The 26,324-nt window shown below is 42.9% G+C and overlaps 1 protein-coding gene across 1 annotated transcript; it reads right to left on the bottom strand.

Annotated features, from left to right (window-relative positions):
- LOC8063211 (interferon-related developmental regulator 2) lies at window positions 227-5,329 on the bottom strand. The gene is made up of 13 exons (XM_002465037.2): window positions 4,961-5,329; window positions 4,686-4,872; window positions 3,260-3,340; window positions 2,922-3,004; window positions 2,718-2,833; window positions 2,519-2,629; window positions 2,306-2,418; window positions 1,911-2,223; window positions 1,752-1,835; window positions 1,623-1,673; window positions 1,458-1,529; window positions 945-1,013; window positions 227-642 (listed from the first exon to the last, which is right to left on the bottom strand). The coding sequence occupies exons 1-13, from the start codon at window positions 4,968-4,970 to the stop codon at window positions 604-606; spliced, it is 1,329 nt and encodes a 442-aa protein (XP_002465082.1). The 5' UTR covers window positions 4,971-5,329; the 3' UTR covers window positions 227-603.

Genomic DNA, 26,324 nt, shown 5'->3' with positions numbered 1-26,324 from the left:
TATTTGTTATAGCTGCGTGCAGCATGCCGCGCACACATGAGGCACGCATAAGGGGTGCTGCCACCCTCGTGCGTTGCGTGACTAGTACGGCGGCTATCCTGGACTATTTGTTTCTTGATGCAGGAGTCTCTTTTCTGTGCCGGCCCAAGAGATGCAACGCTTTGGGCCGCTGTAGGTATAGCCTAGCCTGTCAGGCGTTGCTGAAGGGGGGAAAAATGGACTCACGTTCATAAAAAATGGCTCTATTGTTCATAAACAACAACTCTTTGACAAACAACATATTCCACGCTATACGAACATCCACAAGCCGGATGGATCTGTACAATTGTGATTAACTAAACTCAAGATCTCCTTTGCACAAGCAGAGAAAATTCTATACAGCACAACGGACATGATCCTTTCTATAATACTCAATGTTTGGAGCAAGCAATTTCAAACATGACGCTGTACATGTTCCTCGGTATGAAACTGTATTCTACTTACCCATCAATACCGGGCAATACACCTCACCATTGTGACATTGCATCGATACCGTCATATACACAGCACTCGCTATCTGGTAACAGTTCGACTATACAAAAACTCTGGTATTCTGGGTAGGTTCTATCCATATTGCTCGTTCAAGATATTCTGTTTCCTCTCCTGCGCAGTGTGCAGAAAGATACAACTGAGAGTTAATATAATCTGATTTCACCATCATAGAATATGATAGACGAAAGATATGCTCACATTCTGACACTACGACACAAGAGGATAATCAAAGATGTTACGTAATTTTCAATAAAGATTTTGGGTTCAACAATAATTTCAAATCCTTGTCAAACTACGATAATCCAGCTAAAAGACCCAAAGGAAAGGAAAAACGATGGAGAACATCCATATTTAGCATTTGCTGAGTTAGGTCAACCAAAATGCAAGGGGGTGCTCTTTAAAGTCCAGCTTACCTGAGCTAGACGACGCTCTTTATTCAACTTCAGAGCTCTTCCTTTCTCTTCTTCGGATCTAAACATTTTCTGAACGCAAACATATTCTTTAGAGAATTATAGTTATGACCATGTGTCTTGATGCCTATCTTACCGGTGATTGTTTTTTCACTCAACTTAGAAATAATACAATATAATATGCCCAATACTGGTGATTAGTGTTCATGGCAGCACAACTTATTAAACAAATTAGGAAAAGGGAATATCAAATCCAACACTACTTCATCTAGATAATACTTCAATCATATGTTTCAGCAGTAATTATCAAACACACTAGAAAACTAGAAAACTGAAAATCACTTAATGTCATAAGTAATCGTTATTGATGACCATCACTGAAAATTATTTCCGAACTGACAGTAATCCCGATCTTTTAGTTCAATAATACTCAAGGTGTGGAATAACACCACCATAACAAACTAATCTCTTTATATGCAGAAGGGGGCAAGGCCATCCAAGCTATGAGAAGGTTACCTTTTTAGTGGTTGACATGTTTTCAGTACGATCAATTTTGATGTCAAAGATCTCATGCAGCAAATCATTATCCTGCGCAGACAAAGAGAAGCTTTAACACTATTATTACCAAAATACAATATTTCACAGATAAATCAATACATGCATGGTTCTGCTTATAGTAACCTGTGAATGCTTCAGGAATCCTCGCCCAAGAAACCGCCTCATATAGTTCAACTAAGCAATGAACAAATCTCAGAAAATTTACAAATTTGGAGCACAGCAGTTTATGAAATCAATGCAACAAATCGGCACCTGTATTGATTCACGCCATGTTGTAACTCTTAAAATGCCATTCTTGCCTGAAATCCTAAGTGATTCTTCAGGGCACTCACCACTCTGGAGAAAGAGCATTCAGATCGGGATATTCCGAGATAGAAGAATTCAAGGAGAGAAAAATAAATAAACCTAGACCTTAATAAAATCTGAGATTCGTTGGAACAAGTCTCTCTGATCATTAAGATTTTTCTTGTCAGCACCTCTGCCCCCAGCCTCCATGGAGAGACTATAGACTAGACCAGATATTTTGGCCTTCAATGCTTGCATATTCAAGAAAAGTTGATGTTTAGAACCACTGGTCTCTCTAGTGTCAATGTCAACATCAGCTTCATAACTAGAGGAAACATCCAGCAGTTTTAGCTCAAAACACAGAGCTAATGCTTCACCAGCAGCAATCCGCACAGCACGATCCTCTGCTTCAAGAAGGCTACAGAGAAATGTAATTGGCCTACATGCAGAAGAAGAACATATAGTTTCATGAGCAATTTGACATATAACAGAGAACAGTGATTGAGAGAGCTTTCACTAACTCTTTCCAAGAATCAGTATTTCTTCTAGATGAACCAACAGTTGTTAAAAGAAATGCCCATGCAGATACGGCGGCTGCTAACAAAGGAGGCTTCGGTTTTCTGACAATGCCAACCTGTAAACCACACCTAAAATAATTAAGCTTAAAATTAACTGGATGCCATACTTTCTTTTTAATACTATACAACATAAAAATGGAGGTCGGTCAGCCTTACATTTGATCCTGATTTTGGATGGATCACATCCCAGATGGCTTTCAGAGATAGCTGGGTTTCAGAAAGATCAGTTGCACCAACAAATGTGACAACTGCTAAGCAATCAAGTGCCTACAATCATTCGATTTAACTTAACTAGACTGAAGCGCAAATAAATTTGCTAGAACCACACAGAAAAACAGTGAAAATTGCAACATACAGAGATCATTTTTGGTGCATCAGGCCAAGTTTGGAGAACTCTCAAAAGCTGTTGATGTGACTCATCCATTATTTCGTGCGAACTACTTCCCGCACCTAGTGTAATTGACAGTAAGCCTTGCAGGTAGAAAAAAAAGGGAAACGGAACAATATGAGCATATCACATATTCTGCTGCAGCAAAAATGACTGAAGAAGAATACTAACCAATGCAGCGACAAGCCAGACACACCTCCTTTGTAGATCCTTTTTTAATTGAATTGGTGAACTGGCTCAATAGGGTGACATATCTTTAAAGAGGAAAAAGAACCCATCAATTAAGAGCTAACACAAAGAAGGATCCCATTTCCCTAGCAAACTATGATCCTGTCCACTCATACATGCATATGTAAGCTCACTATTTTTTTTTAAAAGACCATAACTGCATTGCTGAGGTTACAAGTTACACACCTATGGGTGCACAGGTCATAATATATCCCATCTGTTCACAGGTCTATTTATATACACTACTAAGAAGGCATCATTAAAGAATCATATTAACTTACTTGTTTTCCACTAAACCAAGAAGCACAAAACTTTCAAAAGCATCGATAAGAGCGCCCAGTGCTTTCTCTCTTGTGGATCCCCTGCAACAGTCATGTATGTATGTTACAGTGAAAAAAAACAGTTAGTAATGTCAATTGGTCATTCACACGACCAATTGGTAAATTCTCATCAACATCAGATCAGTATTGCAAAAAGAAAGTCCAGAAGCAAGTCTTTATGATGATACCAACACTGAAAGAGTTTTTTATTATTTTCAAGAAGTGCCTTGTTAAATTAATGTAGGTTGTGGAGAATTGAAAGAAAAATCACCAGAGAGACGAGATCAAATGAAACTTTTAGCACTAAGCAACAAATAGAACTCTGGAAAGTTCTCTTCTTCCTACTTTGGTGCATTTACTCTAGGGACCATTGATGTAATGGTCAATGGATATTGGTTCATCAATCTTAAATAAATATGGCAAGGGCTAGATCAGGTTCAACATCTCTGAGCATGTAAGCAAACTGTAGAGATATGCAGTATCAATAAAGAATAGCAGTATCAAGCTTTGGTTCTGTACTATCAACTTTCAAGGATACATCAAGATTAACATCAGATTGCAGCCAACAAGTTGAGTAAATGTGACATGAAGTTATTCGATTTGCTACAATGAAAAATATAGTTGGCTATTACAAGGGAAAGGAATTGTAGTATGTTTACCCGTTAAAATATTCTAAGCATAACATATATAGAAAGCATGCATATGCATTTCCACCATTTATGGACCAGGATCAAGGATCAAGTTTAAAGGCAAGGAAAGATGCAACTTGCACTATTCTTGAATCAGCATAGACGATCAAGTTTAATGGGCAAGAAAATACATTAACTTAAAATTTACATCAAATGTGAAATATTATATGTACTCGATATGTGGTCACATATCCTGACAATTCATGACATCTATACAAAATAAAAGGTATTTCCATAATTGTGAAGCATAGATGTAAGGTACAGCTAGATAGTTGCATGAGGCCTATTCGAGCATGTATAAATGTAATACTCAAATGACTTCAAACCTTGCCACACACTACTGAATTTCGCGCAAGAGAACTTGGCACGAAAACAAAGAGAAAATATACTAATGGTAGCAAGGTAGTAAAAGATGTTCTCTCCCCCCTAACACACATTGTTAGGAGTGTGTCGACTGAAAAACTAGGCAATGTATGGAATTAGTGCCAGGAGAAATGTATTGTACGAATAAGTTGTTATGCATCCTTTGATGTTTTGGCAACAACATGAATAAGTTGATAACCAAGCAAGCATGAACATTAACAGTCTGCACAACCAAACAATCAACTACTGGCCCAAACCGAAGAGGCGAAGATACACTGACTAACAGACAGCCATAGCAACGACCAAGGAGCTAGATAAGGAATAAGACCACCCACCTCTTCTCGTAGAGAGCGTCAATGTAGTTGTCAAGAACGAATTCCTGCGAGCTAACATGCTCGGTGGCCTGCGCGAGCTGAAGGTCAGACAGCGCAGTCGACATAGAGGTCACGCTATCGGCATCGCTGCCACCGTCAAGCTGGTCATCGGCACCACCGCCACTTCGACCGCCCTTGTTCCTCTTACCTAAAACAAATGACACCAAATCACTCAGAAATCAGCAGCCAAACAACAAACAATCAACCGATCAAGAAATGGAAGGGGCGATGCGTACTCTTGCCCATGGCGACGTCTAGGCGGCGCAGGAAGCGAAGAGGCCAAGAACCAGCCGGTGATCAGGCCGGCGCAGACGGAGCGGCCCGGTCAGCGGTGGATCCGACAGAGGGAGGCGTCGTCGGCGGGGGCGGCGAGGAGGAACCGGGAGGAAGAGCTGGAGCTGGAGTTGGAGGTGGAGAAACGGAGGCGCGCGCCGTCGGTGAGGTTGGAATCGGATTGGCCGTGGAGACGCCGAGCCATGTGAGATTGGGCGACGACGGTGAGGGGCGGACGAACGGAGCAGGGGAGAGGAGACTTTTCTGGCTTGTTTGTCTTTCTCTTTCCCCCTCGTTTTCCTTTCCTTGTCGACGAGGGAGTCGTCCGTCCCGCCACAGGAATAGACACCTGCCAGTACCAGCGGTTCAGCAGCGTGCAAATCGTGGCTGACGCTACTCGCCCTCTCGCTGGAACGGGCCTGCCAATCTCGTTCAATTTGGTTAGAAATCAGCGAACACTTTCAGCCGTGGCTTATCAGTTAAGTGAAGAGAAAGATTACAACATCAAAACCTTATATAGTTATATCTCCAAAGTCTACTATACCTAAAGTCTATATCTATCTATCTATCTATCTATCTATCTATCTATCTATCTATCTATCTAAGATAATGTTTTTTGCCATAGTTGCTGATATTGATGCTGATTTATTATAAGAGAAAAACATCATTCTATGTCGGAAAAATAGTACTGATTCTGACCGATAAGCTCAAGATCTATCTATTTATCCATATTTTTCTTAAAAAATCAATCTATTAGTTAATCTATCTACCTACCTGCCTATCTATCTATCTTCTCTATTGTAAAAGAGCGAAAGAATGAATGCTTCTGGTAAACTTCTACACACCTTAAGTTTTATTCCTTGGATGTTCTTTATTAGAGAACAAATTTGTCGTCTTGAAATTATTGTACTATATGTGGCAGCATGATCTATTGTTAATACGGTTACTGCAACCTTTTCTACGTAGTTCTACCCTCCATCTATACTTTAAAATAGGAAAAGAAGTGATAAAAGTTTGTCACCTAAAAAAAATCAATCGATTGCAAGAGGTACCATTTGGATATAAATTGAGAAGTGATGTTTAGACAAGATCATCTAGCATCCTTATTATGAGCACTATTCCCCGACCCCAATAAAGGCAGAGCCATGGATTAGAGAATCTAGGTAGGGAGCATCCTCGCGAAACTTCCACTAACATCCCCTAAGAGTAGTGATACATAGAAGCAGATCCACGGGGAGACATCCTCCTTGCTGATTCCTCCTCACCACAGAAAATACCCGATGTTGGCCTGACGGCTGACGTCCAAGCCGCTAAATCAAGACAGGCTACACAAAGCATATTTTTGATATCTTGAAAACCACTTGTCACAGAACATCATAGGCGGCCCCACTTGTTTAGGGCCACCATAGGTGCTTTGGTGTTAATAATTTCAGTGGAACTTCGTCACCCCTCAGCTACGTCTAGTCACCATATGGTTCCATCCCATAAGTTATGATCACGGTTGCATAGCGATGTTTCCCTTTGTCATTGCGAAACTTCCACTAAGACACGAGACACACAACCATAACCATGCCTAGGCGCCTGTGGAAGCTGATCTTGAAGGCCTTCTCCCTGCGGCATTGGAGCCGTGAAGCGCCCCTGGTAATCCAGGAACTCAAATGCGATACAATACTAGTCCCAGGAGGCTAGTAACACATTTATTACATCAGATAAGTTTCAGCGCAGTAGTCTCGGAAAGCGTGGACAAGGAAGGCACGCTATAATAATAAGACACCAAAATACAACACCGGTCCAAAGGACCCATAAACAAACGATATCGCCATCGAACATCTGACGAGTCCCAATGCCACAGGCTTAGTTGGGTGCAGACACGACCTTACTCGAACGCCACTTCGGGATCGAAGTCCGGATCTTTCTCTGTTTAATAAAGCAAGGGTGAGTACAAAGTACTCAGCAAATCCAACCTTACCCTACGGAAGGGGATAACAGTATATATGCATATGGATAAATCAAGGATGGGGCTTAGTTTTATTTGCATAACGCTATCTTTTTACACATGCAAGGTTTCATTTCACAAATACTGTTGTAAAAGACCTCTTTTTCCACATATGATAGTATTTCTGAAAATAGGGGTTTGATCACAATTTTAAGTGTTGTTGAACCCTTGTTCCCACAACACAATGGCAGTCAACCATTTATTTCCAAAATCACACTCACTCACATGTTTGCACTCATACCATCCCATCTAGTTGTTGAAACCAAACCATAACCCGTCCGAGACCGCGGATACGACTATCCAGATAGATTTACACTCTGTAGAGGTTGTACACTTTTCCCACAAGTAGGATAACATAACTTACACCGTCGTGCAAGCACAGATCCATCAAAGTCATTACCCTCCATAGCTAAGTAATGGCGCTCACCACGGGAACACTAAGGCCACATCTCATGATACCACAATAATTCACAAAGCTCTTTTCATATATTTCCACAATTTCATATACATCACTTAGTGTCCCGTTGCACACCTGCCTCCAGGCACTACTAGAAATGTGCTAATCTGTGACGATGCAGTAGTGACGATCAATACTTTCGTCACCAATTGAGAGCATTCTATGACGAAATGTTCAGGTTCGTCATTAGTAACAAGTGACGTAGCTTTGGCACAAAGAATAATGACGAAATGAAAAGGATCGTCATACAACAACAAAACTAAATCGTCATTGATTGTTTGGCTCCTGTACCACCTCGAGTCGTGGTCCCACCAGCGGGTACCACCTCGAGTCGTGGTCCCACCAGCGGGTCCCACCTGAAGGACGTGGTGGAGTTGTCACACCAGCGGGACCCATGACGAGGACGTGGCGCCGTGGCCCACCAGCGGTTCCCAGGCGATGCGTTCCCAGCAGCTGTCGTGGCACGCTGGGCTAGCTTGACCCTCTCTTTATTTTTGCAAAAATAATACGCAGGCAGGGGGAATCGAACCCAGGACACTCAGGTTAACAGGGATAAGGCGTTACCACTGGAACGCCCAGCCATTTGTGTAAATGGTATGCATGATTTTTTATTTCTACGTAGAGTACGATGTCATATTCATTTTCCTTTGTCGATCGAAACTTGATGGGCCGTACGTGCGTGTCGTCTGGTCCGGTAGCCAAAGCTGCGCCTAGGTCTTGTGCCGCCGTTGTAAACGTTCTCCGGTTAGAGCGTTCGTACTGGGATCGCCGTAATTCTTCTCCTGGAGGCCGATCGAGTGCTCCTACTAGGATCACCGTGGATCACACTGTACGGATTGGAGGCCAAGTGATCACCGTGAGCCATCACGGTCGCTGGCCAGTACTGATCGGAGCCCGACTGTACCGGCGATCACCGTGAGCCATCGAGGTCGCTGGCCAGTACCGATCTGGCACGCCATCTTCTTGTTCGTGCGTCCACGCCAACACCATCATTGTCAGTCCATCGGTCGACCGACTCGTGGGATAGAGCAGCGGCGGCGACGAGCAGAGCTGCGCGTGGCGCGCGAGCAGAGGATCGCCGAGAGTACAAGGTTTGATTTTTTTATTAATTTTTTTTACATATATGCATGTCTTTGATTTGTTTTTGAATTTTGTTGAATTTATTAATAGAATTTTAAGGAATGAGAGCAATATTTATTGTACTGTGAAAACAGATGGACAGAAGATGGATTTTTGGGACACCATTGACACCGGCATATGTGAAAGGAGTTGAAGAGTTTATGAAATTCATTGGTGAAAGGTACCCCAAAGACAGCCAGATACTTTGCCCGTGCAGCAGGTGTCTAAATCAAAAAATGCAGTCTCAAGGTGATGCAAGTGACCATATACACATTAATGGAATGTCGGCTACGTACACCAGGTGGATCCATCATGGGGAGTCCGTGGATACTGAAGTGGTTGAGAATTTTGAGCAGGAGGTTGAAGGAATTCAAGACTTTGCGATACATGTGGATGCGGCTGATGATGACTATGATGAGGATCACGGAGTACCAGAGATGATAGGAGAGTTGTATGCTGCGGCAGAGGCAGATGGAGAACAGCCGAGGTTTGAAAGAGTCATTGAAGATGCGAAGAAGTCACTTAGCCCGGGATCTAGCCACTCAAAATTTTCTTTTTTGGTGAGGATGTTGTATATCAAGTCTCGTTATCGAATTGGCAATACAGCATTTTCTGCAATGATCAAGTTTTTGTCAGAAGGATACCCTCAGAGTGAGTTGCCAAGTTCCTATGACGAAGCCAAGAAATATCTTAAAGAATTGGGCCTCGGATGTGAAAATATTGATGTGTGCCCGAACAATTGTGTGTTGTTTCGAAAAAAGTATGCTAAAGACAATGTGTGTCCAGTATGCAAGGCATCTAGATGGAAAGATGAAACTGGGACGAAGAGGGTTCCACACAAGGTATTGAGGCATTTTCCACTTGTGCCAAGGTTGAAAAGAATTTTTGCTTCAAAGCGAACTTCTGAGGAAACACAATGGCACAAGAAAAAGAGGACACCAGTCGACAATGTAATGAGTCATCCAGCTGATGGGGAAGCATGGAAGGATTTCGACAAAAGGCACAAAAACTTTGCAGATGACCCGAGGAACCTGAGGCTTGCGTTAGCTACCGATGGATTCAATCCATTTGGTAACATGAGTACCCAGTATAGTATGTGGCCTGTGCTTCTGACACCACTAAATCTCCCACCATGGGAATGTGTGAATCCAGCAAACTGCTTTATGGCATTACTCATCCCAGGTCCAAAATCTCCAGGGAAGGATTTTGATGTGTTCCTTCAGCCCCTAATTGAAGACCTGATCAGTCTATGGGAGGGTGTCAGCACCTTGGATGCATGTACTGGTAAGAAGTTTGACCTTCGTGCTGCCGTGTTGTGGTGTATACATGATTATCCAGCGCTGAGCACATTATCAGGGCGAACAACAAAAGGGTACTATGCATGTATTCATTGCGACAAGGATCCGTTGTCTCAGGCAATAAGGAACAAGATTTGTTACATTGGACATCGTCGTTACCTTTTTCGGGGGCATGCATGGCGGAGAACCTTGGCTTTCGATGGTAAGCGTGAAAACAAAGAGGAGCCAGGCAAGTTCACTTTGGAGGAGGTACTAGAGGAGCTAGAGAAGGTGAAAGATGTCAGGCCAGGGAAGCATCCTGACATTACTAGAAATAAAAGGAAGCGTAATGAAGGTCCAAGGATTTATAGCCGCAAAGTTGGTTTGTGGAGTCTGCCATATTGGCAACATTTGAAGCTTCCACATAATCTTGATGTGATGCACATAGAAAAAAACATATGTGAAAATATTCTTGGCACATTACTCAATGTTCAGGGCAAGACCAAGGACACAACAAATGCTAGGCTAGATTTGTTTGATATGGGCATAAGGCCTGAATTGCACTTGCGGCAGCATGGAAACTCAGTCATTGCTCCACCCGCTCCGTATGTCTTGGGGAAGGAACAGAAAATCGCGTTCCTCAAGTTTCTCAGAGGTATCAAGTTTCCTGATGGATATGCGGCTAACCTAGCAAGGTACATAAGTGAAGATGGTTCGAAGATCCAGGGAAAGCTAAAAACACACTCTTGCCACATACTACTACAAAGAATCATACCTGCTGGCCTAAGAGGACTGGTGAGGAAGGATGTATATGAAGCAATTGTAGAGCTCGGGACCTTCTTCAGGGAACTATGCAGTAGAAATCTACGGATTGATGTTGTGAAACGGCTGAAAGAAGAAATTCCATTGATCCTATGCAAGCTTGAGAAGATCTTTCCACCTGCCTTCTTTGATGTCATGGTGCACTTAGCCGTCCATCTTCCTGATGAGGCACTGCTTAGAGGACCTGTTCAGTATGGATGGATGTACCCAATAGAAAGGCGACTAGGCACTTTGAAGAATTTCGTAAGCAACAGGGGTAGGCCGGAAGGATCAATTGCTAATGCATATATGGCAAGTGACACCTTGACTTTTTGTTTTAGGTATATGGAGGATATTGACACTAGATTTAACCGTGCTGATGGTAGTGATGGAGAGGTGCCATTGCCTGATGACATCTCTGTTTTTAAGCATGGATGAACTTCCGTGACGATTTTTGAGTCTTCGATGACGAAAGTATAGCGTCATTGATTAGCACTTCCCTAGTAGTGAGGTGATTGCCATACTAACTAGAGGGATTTAGACTAAGCCTTTTCCATGCAAGGCGAGTGGTTGTACGATAAATGAGTTAGGCAAGATGAATCATCAACTCAGTCCTTAATCGAGACAAGGCGGATATCTTCACGCTTAACCTCGCAAGGTATAAGCCACAACCCCAAGGCATCCCTCAACAGGGATCCCATCCGCCCCATCTCTATAGTGATCACATCTATAACTTGTTCATTACCCTTTTCACAATACCCACAATTTATTTTCACCACTCACACCTTTTACTTTTAAAATCATTATATTTGAGAAAATATAGCGATGAGTATCTAGGATGAGTAACAAGTCCTAAGCATTCTAAATAATAATATTTCTGTCATAGCATATTATTTGTTCCTAGGTTCGAACAAGACAATTACCGGGTAATATCAATTAAGGATGGTTATTCAACAGGTTTTAACTAAGCAGCGAAAATACTTCGTACATATATCGTACATGCAATATTTAAAACAGCTTCTACGGGTTGTGTTTAAAAATAGGATCAATATGCATCAAAGGGGATCGGTTGGACTTGCCTCCGTCGGCGTCCTCGGCAAACTCCTGCTGACAGTCCGGGTCCTCGGCGTCAAACTCGCGGTACTCGTCTCCAACGTTCTCGTTTTCCAGCTCTTTCACTCCGTCAACTAAAATACGCGACGAACGACACAGACAATAGGCACAGATAAATAATTATATAAATTCAAATGAGCTCCAAAAATCATGAAATTAATATGGGAGGTAGATCATGATTTTAGATGAATTTAGGAAAAAGAATTATTAAAATCAGAGTTAGCATGTGGCATTTGTGAAATGGCCGGAATTTAATCATGCGAAAAAGGCTAACGATGATTAAGGAATGGATGCTTCACGTGGGCATTTGTTTGGCTGGTAGTGCATGTTGCATGCATGCATGTACTATTTGGAGTTAATGCTTGGCCCACACATGCATGGTTAGAGAGAAATTAGCAGGGGTCATTAGAACTTTTCTGTATGTCATGGTTCTATTCGTGGAGTTCTTGGCAGTGAACCGGTACAGACAAATACATGGAAAAATACAGAAAAATACTATAGAAAGACAGAGAAGAGCAAGAAGATGCTCATGAGCTGCTCACCTCGTCTTGCGACGACAGTCGAGCTCGGCTTGTGCGTATGGCCGTATACGGTATACGCGAAGTGAGAGCGAGTGAGCGAGTGAGTGAACGTGTTTCTCGGGTGGTGAGAGTGAGCACCCGAGGCTGGCTTTTTATAGGCCAAAGCGCTCAGCTGCGTGCCATTAAAAATGCTACTGTAGCGCATGGTCGGTGCCTAATTTCATGCGAAGGACGATGTCCCATTTGCATGCACGTTGCATGCAAATGGACGGTGCCTAATCACCGTGTACTTGCATGCAGGTGCATGCAAATGGTCGGTGGCATGTCCTGCATGCATGCATGAGATATATATTCGTGTAGGTGCACTGCTATGTTTTCTCGCATGTAAGCTTGCTGGTACTTGCTATTATTTGTGCGCGAAAAAATATAAATGGTGCCTAGTTGTACGTTGCGACTTGCTATCTTTTTGTACAGCAAAAGAGGCGCGGGAAAAGGCAAGAGGTGGGGCCCGCATGCCGCGGTGCGCGCGCGAGCGAGTGCACTCGGCGAGGGGGCCGGGCGTGAGTGCGCTGCGGTGCTGATGGTGGTGGGGTCGGCGCACGCGCCGTTGCCGGGTATCGGGCAGAGCGAGCGAGCAAGAGGGATAAGTAGCGGACATATGATGCTCATGCCATGCGGTGCAGGTTATATTTAAAGATGGATTAATTAGAATGGATGGAAAAAGAATTAGATGGAGATACTATAGATCTCAAATGATTTATAGTTTTTGAAATATATTTTGAAAATAATTTTTTTAAGACGAGTGATTTTTGAATGTGAATTTTTAGGATGTTACAAACCTACCCCACTTAAAAGGAATCTCGTCCTCGAGATTCGGCTGGGTTCTAAACAGGTGAGGAAACTCTTTTCTCAGGGCATCTTCTCTTTCCCATGTTGCTTCCGCTTCAGTGTGTCTACTCCATTGAACACGACAAATTCGGACTGTTGTCGTTCGAGTTTGCTTGGTGACTGTATCTAGGATTTTTATTGGCACTTCTTGATATCTTAGGTCATCTTGTAAATCAAGTGTATCTGGCGATATTTGTTCCTCTGGTACTCTGAGACATTTCTTCAATTGGGAGACATGAAACACATTGTGTATATCTGACATTTCTTCAGGTAGCCGAACACGATAGGCTACAGCTCCAATCCTCTGTAATACTTGATATGGTCCAATATACCGTGGTGCTAGCTTGCCTCTAACTTGGAACCTTCGAGTTCCTCGAATAGGAGAGACTTTGACATACACAAAATCTCCAACTGCAAAACTTAACTCTCTCCTTCTTTTATCAGAATAGCTCTTTTGACGTGATTGTGCCTCTTTTAATTTTTCTCTGATTTCAGCTACACGATCTTCTGCTTCTTTTATAAGGGCTGGTCCAAGCAAGGTTCGTTCTCCAACTTCTGACCACATCAATGAGGTTCTACATTTTCTTCCATATAGGGCCTCAAAAGGTGACATGCCCAAACTAGCTTGGTAACTGTTATTATAGGAGAACTCTGCATAAGTTAGGCTTTTCTCCCAATCTTTACCATATGTGAGCACACATGCTCTTAGCATATCTTCCATAATCTGATATATTCTTTCAGTCTGACCATCTGTTTGAGGATGATAAGCTGAGCTAAAATCTAGCTTGGTTCCCATAGCTTCATGCAAACTTTTCCAGAACTTAGAGGTAAATTGGGTACCTCGGTCAGATACAATCCTACTTGGCACACCATGCAATTTGACTATGTTATCCACATATAGCTGGGCTAACTTGTCTCCACTATATTTGGTGCGCACAGGTATGAAGTGAGCAACCTTGGTAAGGCGGTCCACTATTACCCATATTGAATCATTTCCTTTCAGAGTTTTGGGTAATCCATTCACAAAATCCATGCCTATCTCATCCCATTTCCAAACAGGAATAGGCAATGGCTGGAGCAAGCCTTCTGGTTTCTGATGCTCTGCTTTAACCCTTTGGCATACATCACATTGTGCAACAAATCGTGCCACATCAGCTTTCATGCCATTCCACCAATATCTTTCTTTTAAGTCCATGTACATCTTGGTGGCACTAGGGTGGATAGAATAAGCTGAGTTATGAGCTTCATCAAGGATTAATTCTTGAAACTTTCCCTCTTTGGGCACACAAATCCTATTTTTATACCACAATACTCCTTTGTTATCCACTCTAAAGTATGGAGCTTTATTTTCTCCAGTTTGCTCACGAATCTTCATCAGATCCTTATCCTTATGTTGTGTCTGTTTGATTTCTTCCACAAGAGTTGGCTGCACCATCAGACTGCCATTTTGAGGTTGACGTACTATATGCATGTTCAACTGTGCTATCTCTTCTTGTAGGTGAGTGTTCTTAGGCACCAACTGCTGACCATATGACCTTCTGCTTAGGGCATCTGCTACCACGTTGGCCTTTCCTGGGTGGTAATGAATCTCAAGGTTATAGTCCTTGATTAATTCTAACCATCTTCTTTGCCTTAGGTTCAAGTCTGACTGTGTGAAGATGTACTTCAAACTCTTGTGATCAGTGTAGATTTCACACTTGTTTCCAATGAGGTAGTGTCTCCAAATCTTGAGAGCATGTACTATAGCTGCTAACTCCAAATCATGGGTAGGGTAATTTTGCTCATGAGGTCTAAGCTGATGGGATGCATAAGCAACCACTTTTCCTCCTTGCATGAGAGCACATCCTAAACCTTGTCTTGAGGCATCACAGTATATGATGAAATCTTGGTGAATGTTTGGCAAAGTTAACACTGGTGATGTTGTCAGTCTCTTCTTCAACTCTTGGAAACTCTTCTCACATGATTCTGTCCAAGTGAATTTCTTATCCTTTCTAAGAAGCTCTGTCATGGGTCTGGCTATCTTGGAAAATCCTTCTATAAACCTTCGATAATATCCAGCTAATCCAAGAAAACTTCTAACCTCACTCACATTGGTGGGTTGCTGCCAATGGGAGACAGCTTCTACTTTCTCAGGGTCAACTCCAACTCCTTCAGCTGTCAAGATATGACCTAGAAATGCAACCTTCTCAAGCCAAAATTCACACTTGCTGAATTTAGCATACAACTTGTGTCTTCTTAGCTTTTCCAACACTACTCTCAAGTGTTGCCCATGTTCTTCAGCACTCTTAGAGTAGATAAGTATGTCATCAATGAAGACTACAATAAACTTATCTAACTCTTCCATGAATACCTCATTCATGAGGTTCATGAAATAGGCAGGGGCATTGGTTAACCCAAAAGACATCACTGTAAACTCATATTGTCCATATCTGGTTACAAACGCTGTCTTGGGGACATCACTATTCGTGATCTTGAGTTGGTGATAACCTGATCTCAAATCAATCTTTGAGAAATACTTGGCTCCTTTAAGCTGATCAAAAAAGTCATTTATCCTTGGCAGGGGATACTTATTCTTGATGGTGACTTCATTTAGAGACCTATAATCCACACACATCCTCATACTTCCATCTTTCTTCTTCACAAACAAGACTGGGGCTCCCCATGGTGAAGAACTAGGTCTAATATATCCTTTCTGCTGCAATTCTCTTAGCTGCTCTTTTAGTTCAGCTAACTCTGCCGGAGCCATTCTGTAAGGTCTCTTGGCTATGGGGGCTGTCCCGGGGATAAGATCAATGATGAACTCTATATCCCTGTCTGGTGGCATTCCAGGTAGTTCCTCAGGGAATACATCAGGGTATTCTTGCACTATTGGTACTTCCTCTATGGTCCTTGCATCCAAGTTGAAGACCATTGGATTAACTTTAGACCCTCGGGTTTGGCATTTCACTTTAATCCCTTCATGGTTAACTAATGATACTTCCTTGGTTGCACAACTAATAATTCCATTGTGTCTGGTTAACCAATCCATTCCAAGGATAACATCTATTCCTTTGGACTTGAGCACTACTAAGTCTGCTAAGAAAACTACCCCACTTAGAATGATCCTTACATTTGAACAACCTAGATGACATTTGATGTCAGACCCAGGCGTTCGGGTTATTAGGGGTAACTTTAGTAGTACTGTGGGTATTTGATGCTTCCCAACAAAACTTGATGATATGAATGAATATGATGCTCCAGAATCAAATAATACTATTGCAAGTACTGAATTGACTAAGAACTCACCAAGTACCACTCCTGAAGCAGTCTGAGCATCCTGAGCATGAATATGGTTGACACGGGCTCTACCATAGGATTATTGAGGTTGCTTCATCATCTGGCTATTATTGTTGGTGTTGCTATTGTTGCGAGGGAAACCACGGTTGACTCCAGACACTGCAGGTCTTGGTCCATTAATAGTGTGGGACTGAGTGGACACTGCTGGTGGGTTGTTCTTGTAGGGACAGTTGGCAATGTAGTGTCCAGTCTCATGGCAATTAAAGCAAGTCCTAACATTGTTTGTGACTTGACCAGTGCTGTTCTGTTGAGTCTTGCCATAAGTTTGATTCTGATAGGTTGTCTTGGGCTGATATGATGACTGCATTTGGTTATTGGAGACACTAGGAGGAGAGCGAAACTGCATTGGGGCTTGAGTCCGCTGGCTTGGTTGGCTAAAGGTTTTCAGCCTCTGGGATCTAGCACCATCTTGACCCTTGCGCTCCAGAAACTTGCGCTTGTTCTCTTTCCTTTCTTCAGTCTTGGCCACATCGGTCAGAATGGTCCCGTTCATCAAAGTGTTGAAGTCTGGATAGATCTGTGGAGTCATGAGGGTTCTGAGCTCACAGGTCAATCCTTCTATGAACTTTGTCTCCTTCTTGGCATCAGTGTTGACCAATTCTGGGGCATAGCGAGACAACTCAGTGAATTGGAAGATGTATTCGCTCAGGGTTTTATTTCCTTGCTTCAAGTTGCGAAATTCATCAGCCTTCAGCTTCATGATCCCATCTGGAATGTGGTACCGGCGAAATTCATCCACAAATTCCTCCCATGTGATCGTGTTGGCATTGTCCACAGCTCCACTATAGGCTTCCCACCAAGAAAGGGCAATTCCTGTCAGCTGATGAGATGCTAGCAGAACTCTATCCCTTCCATCGCAGTGGATTGTGTCCAACTTCCTTTCAATCACCTTAAGCCAATCATCTGCTTCCATGGGGTTGTCAGATCCAGTAAAGGTGGGTGGCTTAAGCCTCATGAACTCAGTCATCTTGTCTTGGACTCCGACTCCACGGTTTTTCCTAGGGCGGTTCATGCCTTGAGCCAAGGTCTCCAGAAGGCGAGTCTGAGTTGCCATGACTTGTGCTAAGTCAATTACTGGAGGAGGGGGCAAGTCATCTTCTTCATTATGGTTCCTAGTCTGACTCACTTCATCTTCATGAATACCGTCAACATTTGCATTGGCTTGACTTCCATTTGGATTTTGGCTTTGTCTACTAGCTGCACGACCACTTGGTTGAGAGCGGGTAGCTGGTTTGGGAGGCATCTGTTGGTTAAGATGAGAAAGCATTAGATAAGGGTTAGATCTATTGAGTGATGTTGTTTTTTTGTTAAGGCGTTATATTTTAAAAAGGTGCAAGTTTTAAGACTTGCTATCCCGTAAGGGAACAACATAGAGCACTCAATTATTTAGCACAACCAACAAGCACAAATATATATTTTGAATAAGAGGGCTGTTTACAACGTAGTAATGGAGGAAATAAGCGTACTACAATACGATTCATCTACTTTGGGGGTTGAACAAAAGTGAAGTAAACTCCACTTCCCCAAGACATAAGGAGGAATTAGGTGCTACTATTTTTCAACTTCTTCGGACAGAACGACTTCATTCCCTTAGTGTTGAGGAGGATCATGCTTCCGGCATTTGTGGTTCTTCTTTTGGACTAAGAGGTGGGTCACCGTCTTCTTTTGGTGGTGGCTGGGTGAGGAGGGGAAATCCTTCTTCCTTACTGGGTTCCAACTCTAAAGCTTCATGAGAGGCTTCTGTGGGTGGGGGAGCTGATGGCCCTTCTATGTCCATCTTTCTTTTGGTTTTTAGGGACATGATTGGGATACCTTTTAGGACTATGGGCTCTTGGTCTTCCTCTGCTAACATCCTTCTTTTGATCCTAGTGATAAGGTAGGCATCCTTCAACTTCTGAGCATGGCGGTCTTCAGCTGCCTTCAAGACTTCAGCAATGGCAGTTTCACGACTCTCGGCTACAGCTGCTTGGGCCTGAGCTTCCGCGAGCTGCACATGGAGCTTTCTAACTATGATCTCGGCTTCCTCCGCACGATGGATGCACTTCCTTAACTCTGAGACCTGCTCATCATATTGCTTATCTAGAGCAAGTATGTATGTGGTCATGAATACCACAGTTGGGTCATCTTCAAGTGAGTAACGTCCTTGCAAGAGCTCCATGCGGGTCCTCCAAACTGGTCGGTCTTTTTCGTCGGGTGGAAAGAACCTCATGGGTGTACGGGTGATGGGCTTCTCGTAGATCTGGCATAGGTACCTCAAGGCTTTGCGGGCGACGGCTTGATATGTATCTGCAAACCAAAATCCGGTCGCAGTCATACTCCAAGCTTCGGCTATGTTAGGGAAGTCCTCGCTTTTCCCAATATAGACGGTAACTTCACACCGCTCGGTCTCATGTTCTTCATATTCTCTGCCTTCATATTCTGGGCGATCCTTGATTCCAAGTTTCTGCATGGTAGCATACAAGAGCTTGGGAAAGCCTTCTACACTTAGACAGTAACTGCTAGTCCAAACTCCTTCTGCCATCTGAGAGCATAGATGAGAGTAAATATTTTTTTTCAAATAGAGGGAAGAGGGTAAGAACTTTTGTAAAATATGTTTCTTTAGTAAAATACTGGTCCAGAAAAGCCTAAGGTCGCGTCCTACAACCAACTACGGCTCTGATACCACCTGAAGCGCCCCTGGTAAACCAGGAACTCAAATGTGATACAATACTAGTCCCAGGAGGCTAGTAACACATTTATTACATCAGATAAGTTTCAGCGCAGTAGTCTCGGAAAGCGTGGACAAGGAAGGCACACTATAATAATAAGACACCAAAATACAACACCGGTCCAAAGGACCCATAAACAAACGATATCGCCATCGAACATCTGACGAGTCCCAATGCCACAGGCTTAGTTGGGTGCAGACACAACCTTACTCGAACGCCACTTCGGGATCAAAGTCCGGATCTTCCTCTGTTTAATAAAGCAAGGGTGAGTACAAAGTACTCAGCAAATCCAACCTTACCCTACGGAAGGGGATAACAGTATATATGCATATGGATAAATCAAGGATGAGGCTTAGTTTTATTTGCATAACGCTATCTTTTTACACATGCAAGGTTTTATTTCACAAATACTGTTGTAAAAGACCTCTTTTTCCACATATGATAGTATTTCTGAAAATGGGGGTTTGATCACAATTTTAAGTGTTGTTGAACCCTTGTTCCCACAACACAATGGCAGTCAACCATTTATTTCCAAAATCACACTCACTCACATGTTTTCACTCATACCATCCCATTTAGTTGTTGAAACCAAACCATAACCCGTCCGAGACCGCGGACACGGCTATCCAGATAGATTTACACTCTGCAGAGGTTGTACACTTTTCCCACAAGTAGGATAACATAACTTACACCGTCGTGCAAGCACAGATCCATCAAAGTCATTACCCTCCATAGCTAAGTAATGGCGCTCACCACGGGAACACTAAGGCCACATCTCATGATACCACAATAATTCACAAAGCTCTTTTCATATATTTCCACAATTTCACATACATCACTTAGTGTCCCATTGCACACCTGCCTCCAGGTGATTGCCATACTAACTAGAGGGATTTAGACTAAGCCTTTCCCATGCAAGACGAGTGGTTGTACGATAAATGAGTTAGGCAAGATGAATCATCAACTCAGTCCTTAACGAGACAAGGTGGATATCTTCACGCTTAACCTCGCAAGGTATAAGCCACAACACCAAGGCATCCCTCAACAGGGATCCCATCCGCCCCATCTCTATAGTGATCACATCTATAACTTGTTCATTACCCTTTTCACAATACCCACAATTTATTTTCACCACTAACACCTTTTACTTTTAAAATCATTATATTTGAGAAAATATAGCGATGAGTATCCAGGATGAGTAACAAGTCCTAAGCATTCTAAATAATAATATTTCTGTCATAGCATATTATTTGTTCCTAGGTTCGAACAAGACAATTACCGGGTAATATCAATTCAAGGATGGTTATTCAACAGGTTTTAACTGAGCAGCGAAAATACTTCGTACATATATCGTACATGCAATATTTAAAACAGCTTCTACGGGTTGTGTTTAAAAATAGGATCAATATGCATCAAAGGGGATCGGTTGGACTTGCCTCCGTCGGCGTCCTCGGCAAACTCCTGCTGACAGTCCGGGTCCTCGGCGTCAAACTCGCGGTACTCGTCTCCAACGTTCTCGTTTTCCAGCTCGTTCACTCCGTCAACTAAAATACGCGACGAACGACACAGACAATAGGCACAGATAAATAATCATATAAATTCAAATGAGCTCCAAAAATCATGAAATTAATATGGGAGGTAGATCATGATTTTAGATGAATTTAGGAAAAAGAATTATTAAAATCAGAGTTAGCATGTGGCATTTGTGAAATGGCCGGAATTTAATCATGCGAAAAAGGCTAACGATGATTAAAGAATGGATGCTTCACGTGGGCATTTGTTTGGCTGGTAGTGCATGTTGCATGCATGCATGTACTATTTGGAGTTAATGCTTGGCCCACACATGCATGGTTAGAGAGAAATTAGCAGGGGTCATTAGAACTCTTCTGTATGTCATGGTTCTATTCGTGGAGTTCTTGGCAGTGAACCGGTACAGACAAATACATGGAAAAATACAGAAAAATACTATAGAAAGACAGAGAAGAGCAAGAAGATGCTCATGAGTTGCTCACCTCGTCTTGCGACGACAGTCGAGCTCGGCTTGTGCGTATGGCAGTATACGGTATACGCGAAGTGAGAGCGAGTGAGCGAGTGAGTGAACGTGTTTCTCGGGTGGTGACAGTGAGCACCCGAGGCTGGCTTTTTATAGGCCAAAACGCTCAGCTGCGTGCCATTAAAAATGCTAATGTAGCGCATGGTCGGTGCCTAATTTCATGCGAAGGACGATGTCCCATTTGCATACACGTTGCATGCAAATGGACGGTGCCTAATCACCGTGTCCTTGCATGCAGGTGCATGCAAATGGTCGGTGGCATGTCCTGCATGTATGCATGAGATATATATTCGTGTAGGTGCACTGCTATGTTTTCTCGCATGTAAGCTCGCTGGTACTTGCTATTATTTGTGCGCGAAAAAATATAAATGGTGCCTAGTTGTACGTTGCGACTTGCTATCTTTTTTACAGCAAAAGAGGCGCGGGAAAAGGCAAGAGGTGGGGCCCGCATGGCGCGGTGCGCGCGCGAGCGAGTGCGCTCGGCGAGGGGGCCGGGCGTGAGTGCGCTGCGGTGCTGATGGTGGTGGGGTCGGCGCACGCGCCGTTGCCGGGTATCGGGCAGAGCAAGCGAGCAAGAGGGATAAGTAGCGGACATATGATGCTCATACCATGCGGTGCAGGTTATATTTAAAGATGGATTAATTAGAATGGATGGAAAAAGAATTAGATGGAGATACTATAGAGCTCAAATGATTTATAGTTTTTGAAATATATTTTAAAAATAATTTTTTTAAGACGAGTGATTTTTGAATGTGAATTTTTGGAATGTTACAAGCCGCCATGGGATGGCGAACGCCATAGCGATGGAAGACTACTAGTAACTAAAGTTTTCTCTCTACTCACTCTCATGCCAAGGGAAGAAGTTGGGGAGTGTGTCTGAAGACTCCCCTTACCCGCCTTACATAGCCTCACCTGAGTATGCGAGTGGAGAGACTAATAATCAAGATCAGTGACTCGCACGATCACCCATGAAAGTTGTGGGTATAATAGAAGGAGCGAGAAAGACGATGCGGTTCAGATTTCCTAGCACATTTCATCCTTATATTTAATAGGACTTAATGACATGCAGTATATGGCAGACCAAAGGTCGCACACATGGGTACCTAGGGAGTCAAAGTCCCTGAAGAAAGATTCCACTATCCGAATTTGATACCCAAGAGGTGACCATTGCATGAATAAATCCATCACGCAAAGGTCCGCGATACCCAAAGAGCAATCAACATGAGAAGGACAAGCTACTCGAACACTTGCGCCACCCAAAGGATGTTCAATGCGCGAGTAAATCAAGTGCTCAACAGAGCTTGGTACCTGAAGAACGCTTGGCACATGAGAAAACCAGCTAATCAAGATTCCCTTAGCACGTGAGGATCATGGAAGATCATAGTACGGGAAGGATAGGGGTCAATCGGCTAGCTTGTCACTAAGTCATATGGGGGCTACTGTTGGATATATGAGATACCTCATCGCCTGTATTCCGGCCCAAGCCTATAAATTGGGCCAAATACGATGCGGAATGAGGCCCACAGACACCAGGTGTAGCAGGAGAGGTGATGATCAAGTTATCAAGCTTTGATAGCTAGCATTATCCACGCTATATGATCAAATGATATATGTTTGTACTTTTTATGTAACAAACTAGGAAAACATATCTATTAGATGATCGGATCCAAATTGTAACCCAGCCCCAGGTAGGGACCTCCATCGGAATTCCATTATTACTTTCATCTCGCATATAGCAATCATCATCAACTCCTCTACTGAGCATATAACAGAAAGAGATCTACTTCAAACTGGACATAGGGTAGCATGTACCTGAACCAATATAATCCATGCGCCTTGTGTGCTACCCCTTTGATTCCCTGCATGCGAACGTATTGCCGGAGTAAATACTTTCGACAAGATGGTTATAGAACGGTGAACCCAAACCCTAGCATTGCTTATATACGAGGTCAGCGTTGGGTAGCTAGGCTTCCGACCGATTTTATGCCTCTAAAAATATATTATTTTTAAAAGGACGACTGTCTCTATAAATAGACAAATAAATGAATAAATTAGGTTGCTTCTTAAAATCAATTTTGCAGCAGTGGTCCTCACTCAAAATTCTAAAGCTAACTAATGAGGGAATGATGAGCCGGTCAATCCAGAAGGCACTCCAGCAAACCACAAGATGAGCACTAGATAGTCAAATTATATATAGTTGCTCTTCAAAAGTTTACCATGCTTATAGACATCAAACCACAAGATGAGCACTAGTTTTGTTCTTGAGGCGTGTCCCCCGTCGTCTCAACTTTTTGCCCATGGTCTCTGCCCCTGAAGGCCTCCGACAATAACCGTTGTGTGGACCCTTGCTTGAACCATGACATACTACGTACAGGTGCTGCGGTTTTGGATTTTTCGACAGATAGCACTCCGCTCTGATGCTGCCCTGCATGCTGCATTGCTGCGTCGGCGTCGCTGTGCGTACCACCGAGTCAACAGATCTTAACAAGCTAGCTTGCGTAATGGTCTTTATCACAGTCATCGACAACTTGGACAACGACGACAACTATACACGGATGAGCTTGGCATGTGAGCGACTCAACTTCATTAGTAAAGCTGTTTTTTTTTAAAAAATAGCTTCATAAACAACTTTTTAGATGAAGCGGAGCTGTTTTGAAAAAAAGTGTTTGAAAAATAGTTTCACCAACTACTCCATGCATAGAGATGAGAGAGAAATGAGGGAGAGATCTGTAATAAGCTACTTTTTTCCAGCTTCATCTCAACTCATGTCTTTGTGAGAGTAAAAGAAAAACAACTTCATCCACTGGCAGATTAGTGACCAGCCCTGACTCGCTGTGTGCCCGAGTGCTAGCAGCAAAATATTTCCCCCATGGCGATGTCCTCAAAGCAAAGCCAAAGAGGGATATGTCTTACACTTGGAGGAGTATCCTCTCAGGCCTGCAGCTGCTCAATAAGGGTATCATTTGGCGTGTTGGGAATGGCGCCAACATTCATATCTGGGAAGATGGCTGGCTACCAAGGGATGAATCTCGTAGGCCTTTTACTCCAAGAGGTTCCAACCTGATTTCACACGTCCATGAACTAATCGACCCAGGCACGGGAGGCTGGGATGAAGATTTAGTCAGGGACATCTTTTGGGAGGAAGACGCAGAATGCATCTTATGTATACCAGTTCATGAAGGTATGGATGATCTGGTGGCTTGGCATTTCAATAACAATGGGCAGTTCACTGTTAGATCAGCATACAAGGTTTTTGTGGCAAATATAAGATTGGGTGCGACCAGCAGGGGAGGAGCCTCGCGCGATGGCGAGTGATCCTTTCTGGAGAAATATCTGGAACCTGAACTGCCCAAAGAAGATGACTCATTTCTTATGGCGCCTGGGACACAACAGCTTGGCTCTCCGGACAAACCTGAGAAGGAGAGGGATGGGGATTAATCCAAGCTGCGTCATGTGTGGGCGATTTGATGAGGATGGAGCACATCTGTTTTTCAAATGCAAGGAGGTGCGTCGTGTTTGGACATGTCTGCAACTCGAGACAGTACGGGAGGAGTTAGCAGTATGTATATCGGCCAGAGAAGCCTTGGACCTGATTCTGAAGATGAAACCAGAAATACAAAGACAAGTGATAACCCTGTTATACCTGTGGTGGTCTGAGCGTTGTGGAATCAGGGAAGGAGAAACGCCTAGAGAGAGTGGCCGGTTGGCCCTGTTGATTGGCTCCTATGCAACAGAATGGTCATCTCTGAAAAATACCATTCAGGCAAAAGAGCTGGTAATAACAAGAGATGGTCGCCACCGCCTGAAGATGTGTTAAAGATCAATTGTGACGGAGCTTTTTCTGCAAGCAATCGATCAGGTGGATGGGGTTTCCTGATACGGGAATGGGATGGAGGAGTAATCACATCGGGTTATGGCAAAATTGAAAGGGTCAGCGAGGCTTTCCATGCTGAGACAATGGCCTGTCTCCAAGCCTTGCAAAGAGCAGCTGATCTCGGTATGCAAAAAATCATCCTAGAAACTGATGCAAGCTCGATCGTGCAAGCGTTGAGGTGTCAAGACGTTGATCGCTGTTCTGCCGGACGACTCTTGTGGGAGCTAAAAACCCTTCTTCAAAGTAATTTTACCTCCTATACTGTAGTTCATACATCCCGTTCATGTAATTCGGCTGCTGATAGCCTTGCTGCCCTAGGGGCGAGTTTGAGTCCGGGTGAAGGTCCGATTGTGGACAGCATCCCAAATTGTACTCGAGTCCTGGTCGCCAATGATTTGGCACCGTTTTATGAGTAATGGAGAACTTTTCCATGTTCAAAAAAAAAGATCTTAACAAGCTAGCTTGCGTAATGGTCTTTATCACAGTCATCGACAACTTGGACAACGACGACAACTATACACGGATGAGCTTGGCATGTGAGCGACTCAACTTCATTAGTAAAGCTGTTTTTTAAAAAAAAATAGCTTCATAAACAACTTTTTAGATGAAGCGGAGCTGTTTTAAAAAAAAGTGTTTGAAAAATAGTTTCACCAACTACTCCATGCATAGAGATGAGAGAGAAATGAGGGAGAGATCTGTAATAAGCTACTTTTTTCCAGCTTCATCTCAACTCATGTCTTTGTGAGAGTAAAAGAAAAACAACTTCATCCACTGGCGGAGCCAAGGCCCGGCCACCCTGGGCAGGTGGCCGGGCTCCTTTGTTGATGCAAATTGAACACATTAGCTCAAACAGTTAACAGTCGATGGGATTTAGTAATAATAGCTACGTACCATCCTTACTAAGTATTATTTTACTTTAAAATTTAAAATATTTTGGTTGTCTAATTTTTTTTCTTGTATATTACATATTTATTATGTGTTCTACTTTACATAGCTTTGTTATGACACTAACAATACTTAAAATGACAAATAATTCTTTGTCTGTTAATTTATGTAGACACTACATATAGAAACTACTCTCTCCATTCCACAAAGAATATAATATCATTTTTATTTCATAAGAAATTATTCATGTATTGGTCCTCTCTAGCATGGTTTCTTGTTAGAAAACCATTTTATTCTTT

This window comes from Sorghum bicolor, chromosome 1 (assembly GCF_000003195.3).
Source record: "Sorghum bicolor cultivar BTx623 chromosome 1, Sorghum_bicolor_NCBIv3, whole genome shotgun sequence".
Classification (NCBI taxonomy): Eukaryota; Viridiplantae; Streptophyta; class Magnoliopsida; order Poales; family Poaceae; genus Sorghum; species Sorghum bicolor.
Note: the sequence above shows the minus strand (reverse complement) of the source record. Positions and strands in the feature narration are given on the sequence as shown.

Coding starts and splice junctions, on each gene's coding strand:
- LOC8063211 (XM_002465037.2), bottom strand. Junction 2,834..2,921: donor TCTGGCTTGTCGCTGCATTG/GTTAGTATTCTT, acceptor TCTACCTGCAAG/GCTTACTGTCAATTACACTA. Junction 643..944: donor AAGAGCGTCGTCTAGCTCAG/GTAAGCTGGACT, acceptor CACACTGCGCAG/GAGAGGAAACAGAATATCTT.